This window comes from Vombatus ursinus, unplaced genomic scaffold (assembly GCF_900497805.2).
Source record: "Vombatus ursinus unplaced genomic scaffold, bare-nosed wombat genome assembly UNPS02014863.1, whole genome shotgun sequence".
Taxonomy (NCBI): domain Eukaryota; kingdom Metazoa; phylum Chordata; class Mammalia; order Diprotodontia; family Vombatidae; genus Vombatus; species Vombatus ursinus.
This window is the reverse complement of record NW_020954641.1, coordinates 2,076,632-2,091,432: the sequence shown is the minus strand read 5'-3', so window position 1 is coordinate 2,091,432 and position 14,801 is coordinate 2,076,632. Positions and strand designations below refer to the sequence as shown.

Here is a 14,801-nt window from a genome sequence, read left to right as displayed (position 1 = left end):
ATTCTGGTCATTTTCTCTGGCTGTTCCTCATTCCTAAAATGCTCTCACAGTCCTCATCTCTACCTCCCAGCTTCTCTGGCTTCTTTCAAGTTCCAGCTAAAATCCCATTTATGCAGGAAGCCTTTGCCAATCCCTCTTATGTCTAGTGCCTTCTCCTAGTTGATTATTTTCTAATTATCCTGTATATGGATAGTTCGTACATAGTAATTTACATGTATCCCCAATTATATTTTGAGTTCCTTGAAGGCAGGGACTGTCTTTTACCTTTCTTTGTATCTCTAGGCCTTAGCACATTATCTAGCACAAAGTAAGTTCTTAATAAATGTTTATTAACTGACTGATGTCCATAAATACTGCTTGAGAATCAACAACTGCCCTGATGAGCCCATAAGATTTTTTAAAAATATTTTTATTGATATAACTAAGGCACACATTCATTATGTGACTTTTTATAACATAGAGCCTGGAAGTTTCTTAAAACCTCTTTGGAATCTGCTGTTATTAACATAAGCCCAAGGAAAAGAAATATTAAAAAAACAGAATCTCTTACCTAAAGATATGGCAGAGTACTTCATGTGAGAGCTGGTTCATGTAATCCTTTCTTTCATCTGATTTTGTCACCTCAGGGCTTTCCTTACTTGGGAGACATGGTTTCACAGTTTTCCTTCTTGGGCCCATCCTTATGATGACTCCAGGAGAAAATGACCAATTGCAATTTGGTTACTTGAGCTCAAAGTTGCTAAAACAAGCAGAAGTGAGAGAATTGAAGAGTTAGGACCTAAAATCTAGCCTTGTAAAAGAATTCTTTTCATGAGGACATTCAAATAAAGTGACCAGAAGTTAGCTGGTAAAGTATCTTAGTATTTTTGGGAGAAAAAACCAATGAATGACTTTTTTAAAACTAGTTCTGTTTAGCACAGAAAGGAGCAGGATTTAGTTCAAAGACTAGACTGGGAGTCAAGAAGGCCTTGATTCTTATTCAAAGTCTTCTGCTAATTAGCCATGCAGCCTTGGATAAGTCACAAGACCTCTATCAGGCTCAGTTTTCTTGTCAATAAAATGAGGGGAGAAGAGGAGATGAGCTTCCTTCCAGATCTACCATTTGATGGCTTGAATCCTTCTAGCTGAATGCTACAAAACTGAAAACAGCAGCAGCTCTGCCAAAGAAGGAAAATAATAGCAAAATAAAGACACACAAAGTCAGATGGGAATACCTTTCCAGGGCATTTCATATGTACAGTGTGTTTATAAGTGTTCATAAGCCAGGCATCATTGAATCTCTAATATTAAAACTACAAAGACCCTTACAGAACATCTTCCAGCCTAAATCAATTTAGGAGACAAGTAAATAAATGTTCAGGGAAATTAAGTGGAGTAGATTTCAAAAAAAAAAAATGCAGACATTTGTACAATCAATGATTTTAGTTATTCTCATGTAGAATGCATGCTATTAAAGAGGCAGAGTGGACTTGGAAGACAGACACTTGGGACTGAATTCTTATTCTACAATTTAAGCCTGGCAATTTAGGACAAACTACTTAAACCCACCAGAACCTCACTGGTCATCTGTAAAACAAGAATGATAATATTGGACTACATTTAACTCACAGATTTGTGAGGAAAGCACTACAGAAATAGGTGCAGTTACTATTATTTGCAAAGTCCCTAGCTAGGGATGGTAGAGAAACAGAAAGAAGTGCAAGACACAGCTTGGGTGCAAGGACCTTAAAATCTAAGACTAGAGACAAGACAAAAACATGTTAAAAGTTGACTAGCAGATCAAGAAAACCACAAAAGAGATTTTTAAATCAACATTAGCCTGAGCTACCTAGACAATGACAGTAAGCACTTTAGGAATTCAGAAGGTAGAGACCTCTTTGAATTGAGGGAAGATCTCTCTGTGCAACATTTCTTTAATCTATCCCCTCTTCAGAACGCCATTACCACCTTCTTTTTCTTTAAAAACATTTTTAATTAACAAAAATTTATTTTCTCTTTCTTCTGCCCATCAATAAAAAAGAAACCCTGAAAAACAAAATTTTAATAAATCTATATAGTCAAGGAAAAAATTCCCTCACTAGCCAAGTCCAAAAATACACATCTTGTACTGTACCCAGAGCCCACTGCCTCTCTACCAGGAGGTGGGCATCAGGCTTCATCACAGTCCTCTGGAATTGTGGTTGGTCAATGGGGTGATAAGTTACTAAGTCTTTGCCATCTTTCATGTGAACTATTGTAATAGTCTAATTGTTTCCCATCTCACATCTAACTTACAAAGCATTATCAGATTGATCATCCTAATACAATGACCTGATCATGTTACTTCCCTACCCCACAAATTTCTCCAAGCTCCCTATTATCTACTATGTAATATCTAAACACATTAACCTAGAATCCCAGACTCTCTACTATGGGGATCCAACCCCACTTGACAAATTCATTTATATTAACTATTCCTCTTCATGTCTCTTTCTTTCTTTTCTTTCTTTCTTTCTTTTTTTTTTTTGTGAGGCAGTGGGGAGAAGTGACTTGCCCAGGGTCATATAGCTAGTAAGTGTCAAATGTCTGAGGCCAGATTTGAACTCAGGTCCTCCTGACTCCAGGGCCAGTGCTTTATACACTGCACCACCTGGCTGCCCCTCATGTGTCTCTTTCAACTGAAGTCCTAACTAACCTTCAAGGTCAGTTCAAATTATACTTTCTTATGAACCATCCCTCTTGCCCTCAAAGGATGATGTGATCTTTCCCTCTAATCAAATCACAGTACTTTCTTCATGAACTTCCATAGTCTCTAACCCTATCCTTTCTACCCACTGACATAATCCTCATTCTTCAAAACTCAGTTTAAATGCCACATCTCCTCTGAGGCTTTTCTTGAATCTCATCCACCAAGAAGTCATAACCTTTCCTTCACTTCAACTCTTAGTATTTTGTTTATATTTTATATAAATGTTTATATAATATGTTTGTATGTCAATATGTTTATATGATAAGTACATACGCGTACTTATCATAGTCTAACTCGGGCGGGGAACCTGGGACCTCAAAGCCACAAGTGGCCCTTTAGGTCCTCAAGTGTGTCCCTTTGACTGAATCCAAACTTCACAGAACAAATCCTCTTAATAAAAGGATTTTTTTTTTAATGGAACTTGGACTCAGTCAAAAGGCGGCACCCAAGAACTATGTGGCCTCAAGGCTACAGGTTCCCCACCCCAGTCTAACTTATGTAACTAACTTATCACATATAATATGGTTAATCAGTCAGTCAACAATAAGACAGCTGGTGGCAAAGTGGATAAATCACTGGGCCTGGTCAGAAAGAGAGGAGTTCAAATCTGACCTCAGACACTTAGTAGCTGTGGGATCCGAGGCAAGTCATTTAATCTCGTTCAACCTCACTTTCCTTAATTATAAAATGGGGATAATACTAACACCTATTTGCAAGGCTCTTGTTAGCATCAAATGCGATATTTTTTATAAATGGTTAGCACAATGTCTGGCACATAAACATAGTGGATAATGTATAAATGCTTATGTCCTTCAATCACCATTTATTAAGCACTTACTATGTATGAGGTACTATACTAAGTGCTGATGATAAAAACAAAAACAAAAACATAGTCTTTGCCCCTATATTCTAATGGAGGAGAAAATATATAAACAACTATGTACATACAAGATATATACAAGTGTAAATGGGAGGGAATCTTAGTGGGAAGGCATTAGCATTGGGGAGGGATAGGAAAGACTTTGGTAGGACTTGAACTGAGTCTTAAAGGAAGCCAGGGAGGCCAAAAGGCAGATGACGAATGAAGAACATTCCAGGCATGGGAGATGGCCAACTAAAAACCACAGAATGAGGAGTACTTGTATGAGAAACAGCAAGAAAGCCAATGCTGCTTGATCACAGAGTACTAGCAGGAGCAGTAAATACAAAAAAACTGGAAAGGTATGAAGAGGCTAGGTTGACAAAGACTTTCCAAATCAAACAGAGGATTTTATATTTGATTCCAGAGGTAACAGTAATATGGAGCTACTGGAGTTTACTGAACAGGGGAGTGACACTGTCAGATCTACACTTTAGAAAGATTATTTTAGTAGCTAAGTAGAAGAAGGACTGGAGCAGGGAGAAATCTGAAGCAGGAATACCAACCAGCAGACTATTACAATAGTTCAAGTGTGATGTGATGAAAGCCTGTATCAGTATGGTAGTTGTGGTAGGTGGAGAGAAGGGGACCCATATTAGAAATGTAACAGAAGAAATGACAGGATTTGGTAAGAGATTGGATATGTAATGTGAATGCACGTGAGGAGTCAAAGATGACACCAAGGTTGAGAGCTTAGGAGGATGGTGGTGCCCTCAACGAAGTTCAGAAGTTCAGAAGAGGGGAGGATTTGGGGAAAAAAATGATGAGCTCTGTTTGAACATAATCAACTTAAGTTGTCTATAGGACATTCAATTTGAATTCAATTCAATTAGCTGGCAATATAAGAGCGAAGGTAAGGATAGAGATTAGAGCTGGATAAGCATATCTGAGAATGTTTTATATACAGATAAAAATGGAATCCATGTGAGCTGATGAGAATGAGAGAGAGAGAGAGAATGAGAATGAGAATAGAGAGGAAAAGAAGGCACAAGACAGATCCCTGGCAACATGACAGTTATTAGTGTGAACTGGATGAAGACCCAAAAAAAGGTCAGAAAGGTACAAGAACCAGAAGAGAGTAATGTCACTAAAAAAAAAAAAAAAAAAAAAAAGACAATATAAAGGAAAAGGGGGTGATCAAGTTTTAAAATTTGAAGACTGAGGTCAAAAAGGATGAAGATTGAGAAAAGGCCATTAGATATGACAATTAAGAGATCACTAGTAATTTTAGAGAGAGCAGTTTCAAATTGAATAATTAAATCAATCAAGAGGTACAGTGACTCATTTATCTTTTTATCTCCTTCAGTGATTCACAGCACATATGTTTCAAATACATCACAAGATCATAAAATCCTGATTTGGGAACTTACTACCTTACATAACCTCAGGCTAAATCACATCCCCTTTCTGGAACTGTTTCATGAGATATAAACTGAAGGGGTGGAATGAAATGATCTCCAATACATCTTCCAGAGCTAAAGTATAAGATTCTATGAGCTGTTCTATCAGTATGAATACTCTCTGTACCACTGGGACAACCCCCACCTCAACTTGGTAGATTAACTCCTTCATGAAATACTAGCTTGCCCCACCTCCCTCACCCCCCCCCAAAAAAAACCCCCAACATTTACTACCTTGGCAATGAGCCTCTGCATCTTGCTAGGAGGATAAGCACAAAGTTCACTGCTAGGCATGTAACAAACTGTTTCAGCTTGGAAGGACCTGTCAGAACTTAGGATTCACTAACATAACCTTCAAGATCCCAGGTTCACTTCTAATGGCAAGTATACTGCACATGGTAGTCTCCTAATGTTTTCTAAGAGTTTATATTTTATCTAAGGGTGGGGGAGTGAAAAACAGTAAAGTGATCAAATAGTTTAAAGGAATTCAGTATAAATTAACTAGAACAGCTGGAAATTATAATCTTCTTATTATTAATTAGTCTACCAATAAAAATGCATCACTGGGGTCCTCTTTTGACTGTTTAATGACCAAAAACAAAATTATACTTCTTCCTCAAAGAATGCCAAGTAATACAAAGATTGAGCTAGAAGCTACAGCTTCCTGACAAATAAAGAGACTCACTTCTATGATATGTTGCTCTTCTGCTCAAACCATCTTGTTAATTTTGTTGTTGTAATAAAGCCAAGAATACAAGCGAGTGCATAAGATAGTAAAGTTCATGACCACAAAGGGATTTTGCAATGTATGTCCATAGTAATTTTCTAATCTGGTAATGTAAACAAACTATTTGGTCATTTCTTTTCCATCAAGGTCACTTGGGAGTCAGAGTTGTGACAAGTTTAAGTGATAATTTTTAATCAATGAAAAACATGTTTCCTGAATAAGCAAAATTTTGTTTCCAAGTTCTTACTGAATGTTAGCACACTGCTTACTCATAGTGCTTTACTGTTTACAAAACATTTTCTCCACAACAGTATAAGATATGAGTGGTATTATCTCCATTTTACAGAAAAATAAACCGAGGTTTTCTGAGATGAAGTGATTTGCTCAAGGCTACAAGAAATCACTTAAAACCCAAGTCTTCTGTCTCTCTATTCAGGGCTCTCTTCATTGCACATAAAGTACAAACTTTCTAGCTTAGGATTCAAAGTTCTATAACCAGCTCACATCACTGATTCCTTCCAGCTCTATTTCACAATACTTCTATCTATATTCCAAAATGAATTGTCTCGTCCTTTCCTGACTTAATACTTTTGTTCATTCTATTCCCTATGCTTAGAATAGAATGTCCTTCCTTTCTCTGTTCAAATTCTGCCCATCCTTTAAACCAAGGTTTTCCATAACCATTCTGTGGCAAATTTACAACAATCCACAAAAATTTTAATCCTTATTTCCCAAGACCTACACACTTTAAAAATATATTCATAGGATCAAAGGCCTCAGAGACAACCTAGTCAAACTCCATGTTTACGCAGATGAGGAAACCAAGACCCCAGGAGGCCGAAGCCTGTGTAGGTAGTTAGAAGACAGGCTGAAAACAAAACTGAGGACCTCTGACTCTCTTTCTACTAAATCATGATTTGTCACCACCTTTAAGACTCTCCTCCTCTGCCCTACTTTCTACATGCATCTTTTGATTCTCAACCCCAGGTCCCAAGTCTCCAATCCCAGATTCAGAAAGTCATTACACTAAGGCTATACCAGGGAGTCCGGTCAGATTGGCATTCAGAATCCTTCATAACCTGCCCCACCTCTTACTGTCTTCTTACACCTTATTTTCCTTCCCTAACCTAAGTCCTCTCTTCATTATTACTGACCTCTTTACTGTTTCTCAAACAAGACGCTCCATCTCCCAACTTTAGACATTTTCACATTTTCACTTAATTCCAATTTTCAATGGAATTATTCCTTATCTCCTATTGATTTTCTTTAAGCTCCAGCTAAGACCCCACTTTCTACAGGAAGCCTTTTCTTATTTCCATTAATTCTAGAGCCTTTCCCTATTATTATTTCCAATTTATGCTGTATGTAGCTTGTTTGTACATAAGTTGTTTCATGTTATCTCCCCCATTAGACTTGTGCAGGAATTGTCTTTTACTTTTTTTTGTATCCTCAGTGCTTAGCACAGTGCCTGGCATTTTTTTTTAAAAGTATCACTCTAATAAATATGGTAAAGCCAACAGCAATTGTCCTTTTGAGAGAGGGGTACAATTTGACTTTTGTCTAACATACTGAAATCACACATTCAAGATACATTTGCAGATTAAAAAAAATGTTTTGAGTAGCCTTACAATGAAAAGTTTAGGTAATATAAAATACTGTAGTTTGACCCAGTTTTTCCTATCAAATACACCCTAGTGTTAATCTACTTCCAAACGCAATGACTAGCAGAGAGTGTTTCCTCTCCTTTGGTAGCTTGAGAACCAGCAGACTGACACCCAAAATATCTCAGTAGGTAGTTCATAAAGTCAACCATAAGCTAGTTATACTGTTCTTAGCCAAGAGTCCTGAAAGCTTACATAAACACAAACAAAAGGCAGATAAACAACTGTACAATGTATTAAAAAAAGGGACTTAATAAATTTTTATTGACTCACAGACAATTCAATATTTTTTGCCATTGAAAAGAGCTGGGATTGGGAAATAGTTTAAATGCTATTTCTTTCACAAAGGCTTCCCTAATCCCCCAATCACTAAAGATAGGTTTAAGACTTATTTTGTATTATCATCTCTCACCCAGACTATTTCAAAGCTTCCAAATAGGTATGCCTGCTTTTAGTCTCTCTCCCCTCTCCAAACTATCCCTCATAAAGGGAGCAGGCAAGTGGATATTCCTAAAGTAGAGACACAGACATATTTCCCTATCAAAAATTTTTCAATGGTTCCATATTGCCTCTAAGATAAAACATAAAATTCTCAGTCTGGCATTTAAAGGTTTCCAGAACCTGATCCATACTACCTTCCCAAGCTCATTTTATATTACTCTCATGCAATTTCCATTCATCAAATAGGCTTGCTAGCTGTGCCCTGTACATGTCATTTCATGGCTCTGCACAGACACACTCCTTCATCATCTGTACTTTTTAGAACCCATAACTTTCTTCCAAAATCCTACTACATGAAACCTTTCCTGGTCCTCCCTGTTATTAAAACATTTATGGGATTAATTTGCATATACCTTGCATTTTTTACCTGTATGTACTATATCCTGCAATAGAAGGTAAGCTCCTTCAGAGTGGAAACTAATTTGTGTCTTTGTATGCCCAGATGCTAGCTTGGTACCTGGCACATAACAGGCACTAAAAACAGTTTGAGGAATCCAAGTTATTTCTCTGAAAGTTATTCCCTCAAAAGACTATTAGCTCCACATGGGCAACATGTCTTATTTAACTTTCGGTTCTTCCTCTAGTCTTAGCAGAGTTCTGCACAAAGTAGGGAGTTAATAAATGTTTAATTCAACTACATTATTGCCTTCCTAACAGGAATACCCTTTGAAACTAAGATATGGCTTCCTCTTGGCTACAAAAAAGGCTTGAGAATGAGGTCCTTTATTTTGGTTGATGCTTTGAATACATTAGTGAAGCGATGCGATCTATTCCCAGTTTGAGATCTTATAGTGACTGATAGGTAAAGTGAAGGATAAAAAAGATAAGACAGCCTTCAAGCTTCTGAGTCTGGTTTTAACATTATAGTATCACTAATTTCTTCAAAGTCTTGTGAATTTCCCCAATATCAGAAAAACTGTAATCAAATTCAAGTACAGAAACATATTTCCAAATCAATAAACTGAAAACTACCCACTCTTTTCTTGATTATCCACATCATCTGTTCTTCAAGAGCAAATAAATGATAAGACTAGACCAGAGGTTCTCAAACTTATTTGGTCCACCACCCTCTTTAAAAAAAAAAAAAAATTACTCAGCACCCCACTGGAAATCTACTTTCTTTAACCCTTTAATGGTTTTTTCAAATTTATGTCATTTCAAAAAAAAATTTGTAATGATGCACTTTAATTTAATGATTTATTATAAATTTGTGGCTTTTCCCTACTTTGAAATTTTGATGACACAATATTGTGTCATGTAACCATATAGTATCATAATGTAAACAAGCCATTACACACACACATATTCTTGCTGACGCATGCATGCTGGACTTTTCAACAATGCGCAACATGCTCACCTGACAACACTTGCTTGTTAAGACCTGTCAGTGCACTTAATGACTGATGGGTTATAACTTGCATTTTGTGTGTCTATCTGGAAAATAACGTAATCACTATGACTTTAAATCTGTTGCACAACAGACAAAACATGTATGGTCTTTTTTCTTCTTTTCTTTCCTTATGCTTCCACTGCTCCTTTATTTTTATTTAATATCCCTCTCCCCCAGTTGTACCTGAGTGTACTATCACCCTACTGGATTGTTCCAGCATGCCCTCTTTGGAAGCCTCTGGACTAGACAAAAGATACTGTTCTCTTTAGACTTTCTGCAGCAGTTATAGATTCAACCTATGTTATGAACAGAGAAACAATGAACTGACAAATGTTAAAGCATGAGTACTGATCATAGGCATTGTTTCCAATCACACATCCATCAAAGACATAACGCTATCCCTGAGACTAATACATTATTTGGAAAAAGACAGTGTTAAAGAAAAGCCTTTCTGATGGTCAAATCCTCACAAGCAGGACAGAGACATCATAGCACCGTTTACTGTAGAGCACACTGGACCAGGAATAAGGAATTCCAAGATTTCCACTAATCAAGTGCTTCATTGTGGACAAGCCATTTACTTTCTTTAGCCTTCATGTTTTCTTATCTGTAAAACAAGAGAGGCTGAATCAAATGGTCCATAAAGTCCTTCCAGGTGTCATTTTCTATGCTTCTAAGAACCATTTTGAAGACAGCTAGGTGGTGCAATGGATACAGCACTGGCCCTATCAGAAGGATATGAGTCCAAATCCAGCCTCAGATACTTACTAGCTGTGTGACCCTGGGCAAATCAATTAACCCTGACTGCCTTAAAATTTAAAGAAAAAAAAAGATCCATTTTGTAATGATTTTCAGAGCTATGACACAGCTATCGTCAGTCCTGTGTACTGTAAATACAAAATTGGTAAAGCCTAAGACATAAATAAAACAAAGCACTTCTTCACTACTAAAGCACGCTGAAACTACATCTACACTACACATGTAGAATTATGACCCTCTACTTAAAAATCAGCAGATTATTATGGAATTGGTGGTTTATCCTCGCCCTCTCTTCCTTCTATGTACCATTCACCTATTGGTCATTTCACCAAAGTGAAATTACAAATGATGATACAAAGTAGAAAAATCACCGCCCTTGGAAGGCAGGAAACACAATTCTGACAATGACAAGCCATGTGACCCTAAACAAGTTACTTCAAATTTAAGAGTTTTAGTTTCCTCATTTATAAAATGAAGATAAATAAAAGTATGGTCCCAGTGACACAGTGAGACTTTCTAAGGAGCAGCCTACTCAAGTACGGAAAGGCTCATCACCAGTAAGCTGACCACTTGGCAATCTGTGAAACTATGAAAAATTCAAAGAAAAAAAAAACAGCCCTCAGTCCTGTGTGGTTCCCTTCTGTTTTAGCAGTGACACTGGCAAAGTGATGGAAAAGAGGGCAGAATGTACCCTTAGTTTTTAGACTATCTAAATTTTAATCTGGCTTTTAATATTGTGAATATAAAATCTTTCTCCAATGACCAACGAATAAACATACTCAGCAGGAGCAGGAGGTAAATCATTTTAGTTTTGATATTCTAACTATAAATGACACCAGAAGAAAGAAGGAAAATATAGCTAAACAGAAGGATGGCTCATAGATTGTCCTTGGAAAAGCTAAGAAAGGAGCTGGTGGAGTTGGATTATTTTAAGCTCCTCAAAGCAACAAGAATCACTTCATGGGATTTCTGATCATCTCATACTGCATAGCTCATGAGCCATATCTGCAAAAAGGACATTCATGAAAATAACTGCAGCTTATATACCAACATCCAACGCAGAGGAAATTCTATGAAGAACTATATAATATACACTTTGTGAAATCAGATAAGGATGATGAAAAATACAGCAAAAAGCACAGGTCAACAGTAAGGAATTAGAGAGGCCAAAGACTTGACAACTAACAGAAGCTTCATGTTTCTACATCATGAATACTTTTTTCAAAAAAATTTCAGTAGGTACCAGATATGATAGGCATCAATTAACAACATAGAAAATGAAACTGATTATATTTTGACAGGAAGAATATAATTACTGATACGTCATCCCTGAATAATCTATTTAAATACAGTCACAACACTGACTTTGTGTAGCAAATATCGTAACTGGTAAAAAGTTAGTTGAAATAATAACAACAAAGTGAAATGAAGTGAAACAACTCACTTCTGATGGATTTAAGCAAGTAACTCATAATAAAAAAATAGGTAATTCACAGTAGAAATATCATCAATACATATTATAATCATCTTATAAAGAATTTTAACTAGTGTATGTAAACCAGTTTCCTTAACAAGGGGCCCAAACAAATCTAAAAGTCGTATCGGCCAGCAAACACCTGATTTGTTTGCATAGGAGTGATGGCATCCAAAGGCAACACTGGTTTAGAATATAAGCTAATATGAAATCTTATGGAAAAAGATGATAAAAGACCATGAGCAATAATGCCTCATGAAACAGAAGCTAAGAGGGCAAAACCAGTTTAACTTATGCTTGGCAAGAGTCCCAAGCAAGGTGATCCCAAAGGTATATATAGATGAAAATGGAAGGAGGACAACAAAAAGAAGAAAAGTGAAAGATGATGATAGTGTCACTGTATATGGATTCAAAAATTACAATCCCAGATGTACTTATAGAGGAAACAGAAATAGTTTCTAAGCTGCTAAAGAAAGTAAATATGGGAACAGCATTCATACTGGATCAAGTGTAACAAGAGGAGATCCATGCTGGAGGCAACATAAATGTGGGGAACTGACTTAAATGGTATTGGAATGAAGAGAAGATACCAGAGACATGGGAAAAATCTTCAACCTTACAAAAACAGAAAAAAGGCTGTTAAGAGACATCAACAACTACTGACCTGCATACCTACTTTTCCATCCATACAAAATTTTTTATGAGAATCATCTACACATAGTAATGTACTGGAATGTAAGTAACAGCAAGGCTTTCACAAGTGATACTGCATAGTGCACCAAAATTATTACCATCATACAATTTCCTAAAAGATGTAGAGAACTCAAGATCCCATTGTGGTTACTGTTTGTAGATTATGAAAAAATACCTGGCTTGTTTTTTTTTTTTTTGGTTAGACAACTGGGGTTAAGTGACTCGCCCAGGGTCACACACCTATTAAGTATTAAGTGTCTGAGGCCGGATTTGCACTCAGATCCTCCTGACTCCAAAGCCAGAGCTCTCTCCACTGTGCCACCTAGTTGCCCCAAAACATCTGATTCAACAGAGAAAAACACTGCCTTAAAGCCTCACTTCCAACAGTGTCTCCCTTTTCTACATCAAAACCGTTCTAGATTCCTTGAAAGATATAATCAGGTTGAGCAAGCCTCAGACCATAGACATCAGGTAAGGCATAAAACCAAGTGCCAAAAAATGTATACTCCTGTGATAGGAGCAAAGTCTATGTGGAAAAGGGATTCCTTGCTAACAATTAGGCTTTACTGATGCTACCGTTTGCAACTGACATTGTGCTATTTGCATCAAACCCTAAAACACTACCACCTCTGGGAAATGATCTGTAACCACTCAAAAAAGTTGTTCTAACTGCTCATATAGTTGGTTGCAGTCCTTCATGCTCAAAGAGGACTAAAATGACATTACTATGTTGGGGTTAAGGTACAGACTAAGGCTGATCAGATTAATATGAGCTCAGAAGGTTCTACCACAGATTGGTCACAAATAGTCTGTATGAACATTTGGAATGAAGAGGTCTCTAAATTTGCGCATCTCACATTTCTTTTGAGTTACTACAATTGTGCTTTGCTTATATAAAGCACAGTACCTTCTTTAAAGCGGGCATGCACGCTTGGCAGTCCTGTGCCACTGTCTCCCATGTCTCATGATCAATCCCAAAGTTCTTCAGTGAGACCTTGAGAGTGTCTTTATATCACTTCAAGCCAAGTGGATGAAGCTCATCTATTGAGTGGATGATGCATACAATTAAATGGATAACCTACTGTTCTTCTCTATTTGACTATATATCGGAGACATTGTAAAATGGATGAGATGAACTGAGAACTTAACAGCAAGAAGAGAGTAAGCTGAACTGCCTTCAGCAAATGTCTCTCAAAAGTTAAGGTTCACCTTGTCCTTAATACCAATTTTCTACTAGGGTGCTATAGCTACAGCTATGAGATATCAAACAACACTCTAAACAACTGAAAATGAATATCACATAAAAGGCAATGGAGACATATGGTGCATGTGAGCAGGACTAAGATATACAAAGTGAGGAAATTCAAAAAACGTAAGTATATGTAAGTATATACATATGTGCATATTACATATGTAGGTATGTACTAAGAATTATCCTTTGGACAAGTGTCTGGTGCGTTCATTACTTTAAAGATGACTGCTGCTACAAAAGCCTCTCTCTTTAAAAGAGACATACCCTCAGTGATACAAACTAACTGCACTGGACCTCAAGTTCCTCGTCTGTAAAATGAAATGACTGAACTAAACGCTTTTAAAGTCTCTTCCAGCTCCAAATCTTACTGTCCTATCACTATGGAATATCATATCCCAGAGAAATCAAAACTGCAAGGTACCCAATGGGTATTTTAACAAGTCATGGTGGCTATAATGACACTGTAGCCTAACATCAAGATATCATCCAATTAAGAAACAGCATAAAAAGACATCACTGAGGATGTTTATGGCTAGAAAAAGAGATTAGGTAGATAGATGGAGAGACAAACAGATAATCTACCAAGAATACTCCAGTCTTGGAACTCTTAAGATATAAGAAACGTAATGAAGAACTTGGAGGAAAAAAAAAAAAAACACCTAAGTATGTAAGTATTATTGTGGATTTAAATGTTATTTATTAGCAGCTTCTACAGAAGGTTTAAGGAAATGGATGATCAAAAATAATGACTATAAAAAGTTTAAAAGCCTATCACTTGCTAGAAGAATCTGAAGTTGGTAATAAGTCACCAAATGAATGGAACAACTCAAGAATCTTAGAATTTTAGAGCCAGAGGCACCTATGAGACAGGGCCAATATGTAGGCTTCCTAAAATTAAATTCAGTGCTCTTTCACTAATCAAATGCCTCCAACTGTATTTTAAGAGGCATCTAGAACATAAATTGATTCTATACATCTAAAATTATGGCCACAGGCTTAACATTTTGACAGTTTATATGTCATGAAAAAATTCATGCTACAGTAAATTCACACAACTTAAAACAATCCATAAAGAAACCTTGTCAAAATAGGCAGATTAATGAAATGAACCAGCATTTCCTACAACAAATGAACTTAAAATTAGAAAAAAATGGATAACATTCAACTAGTCAATACTTTTACCTTCAATGCATATGTCCTCTAATGAGCAACTAAATTAGACAAATATTTATCAACTGCTTACAATGTACAGAGCATGCTTTTCTGTTCTTTAATACCTTTGGTGACCAAACCTTCT

At 36.6% G+C, this 14,801-nt stretch overlaps 1 protein-coding gene across 2 annotated transcripts in view; it reads right to left on the bottom strand.

Annotated features, from left to right (window-relative positions):
- The window catches only part of FBXO38 (F-box protein 38), a 110,974-nt gene that overhangs the window by 88,327 nt on the left and 7,846 nt on the right, over positions 1-14,801 (bottom strand). For both annotated transcript variants that reach the window (XM_027841760.1, XM_027841759.1), the window contains exon 2: positions 551-739. In XM_027841760.1, the coding sequence (XP_027697561.1) occupies positions 551-678 (128 nt within the window). In that variant the 5' untranslated portion in view covers positions 679-739. The remainder of the gene's footprint in view (positions 1-550; positions 740-14,801) is intronic.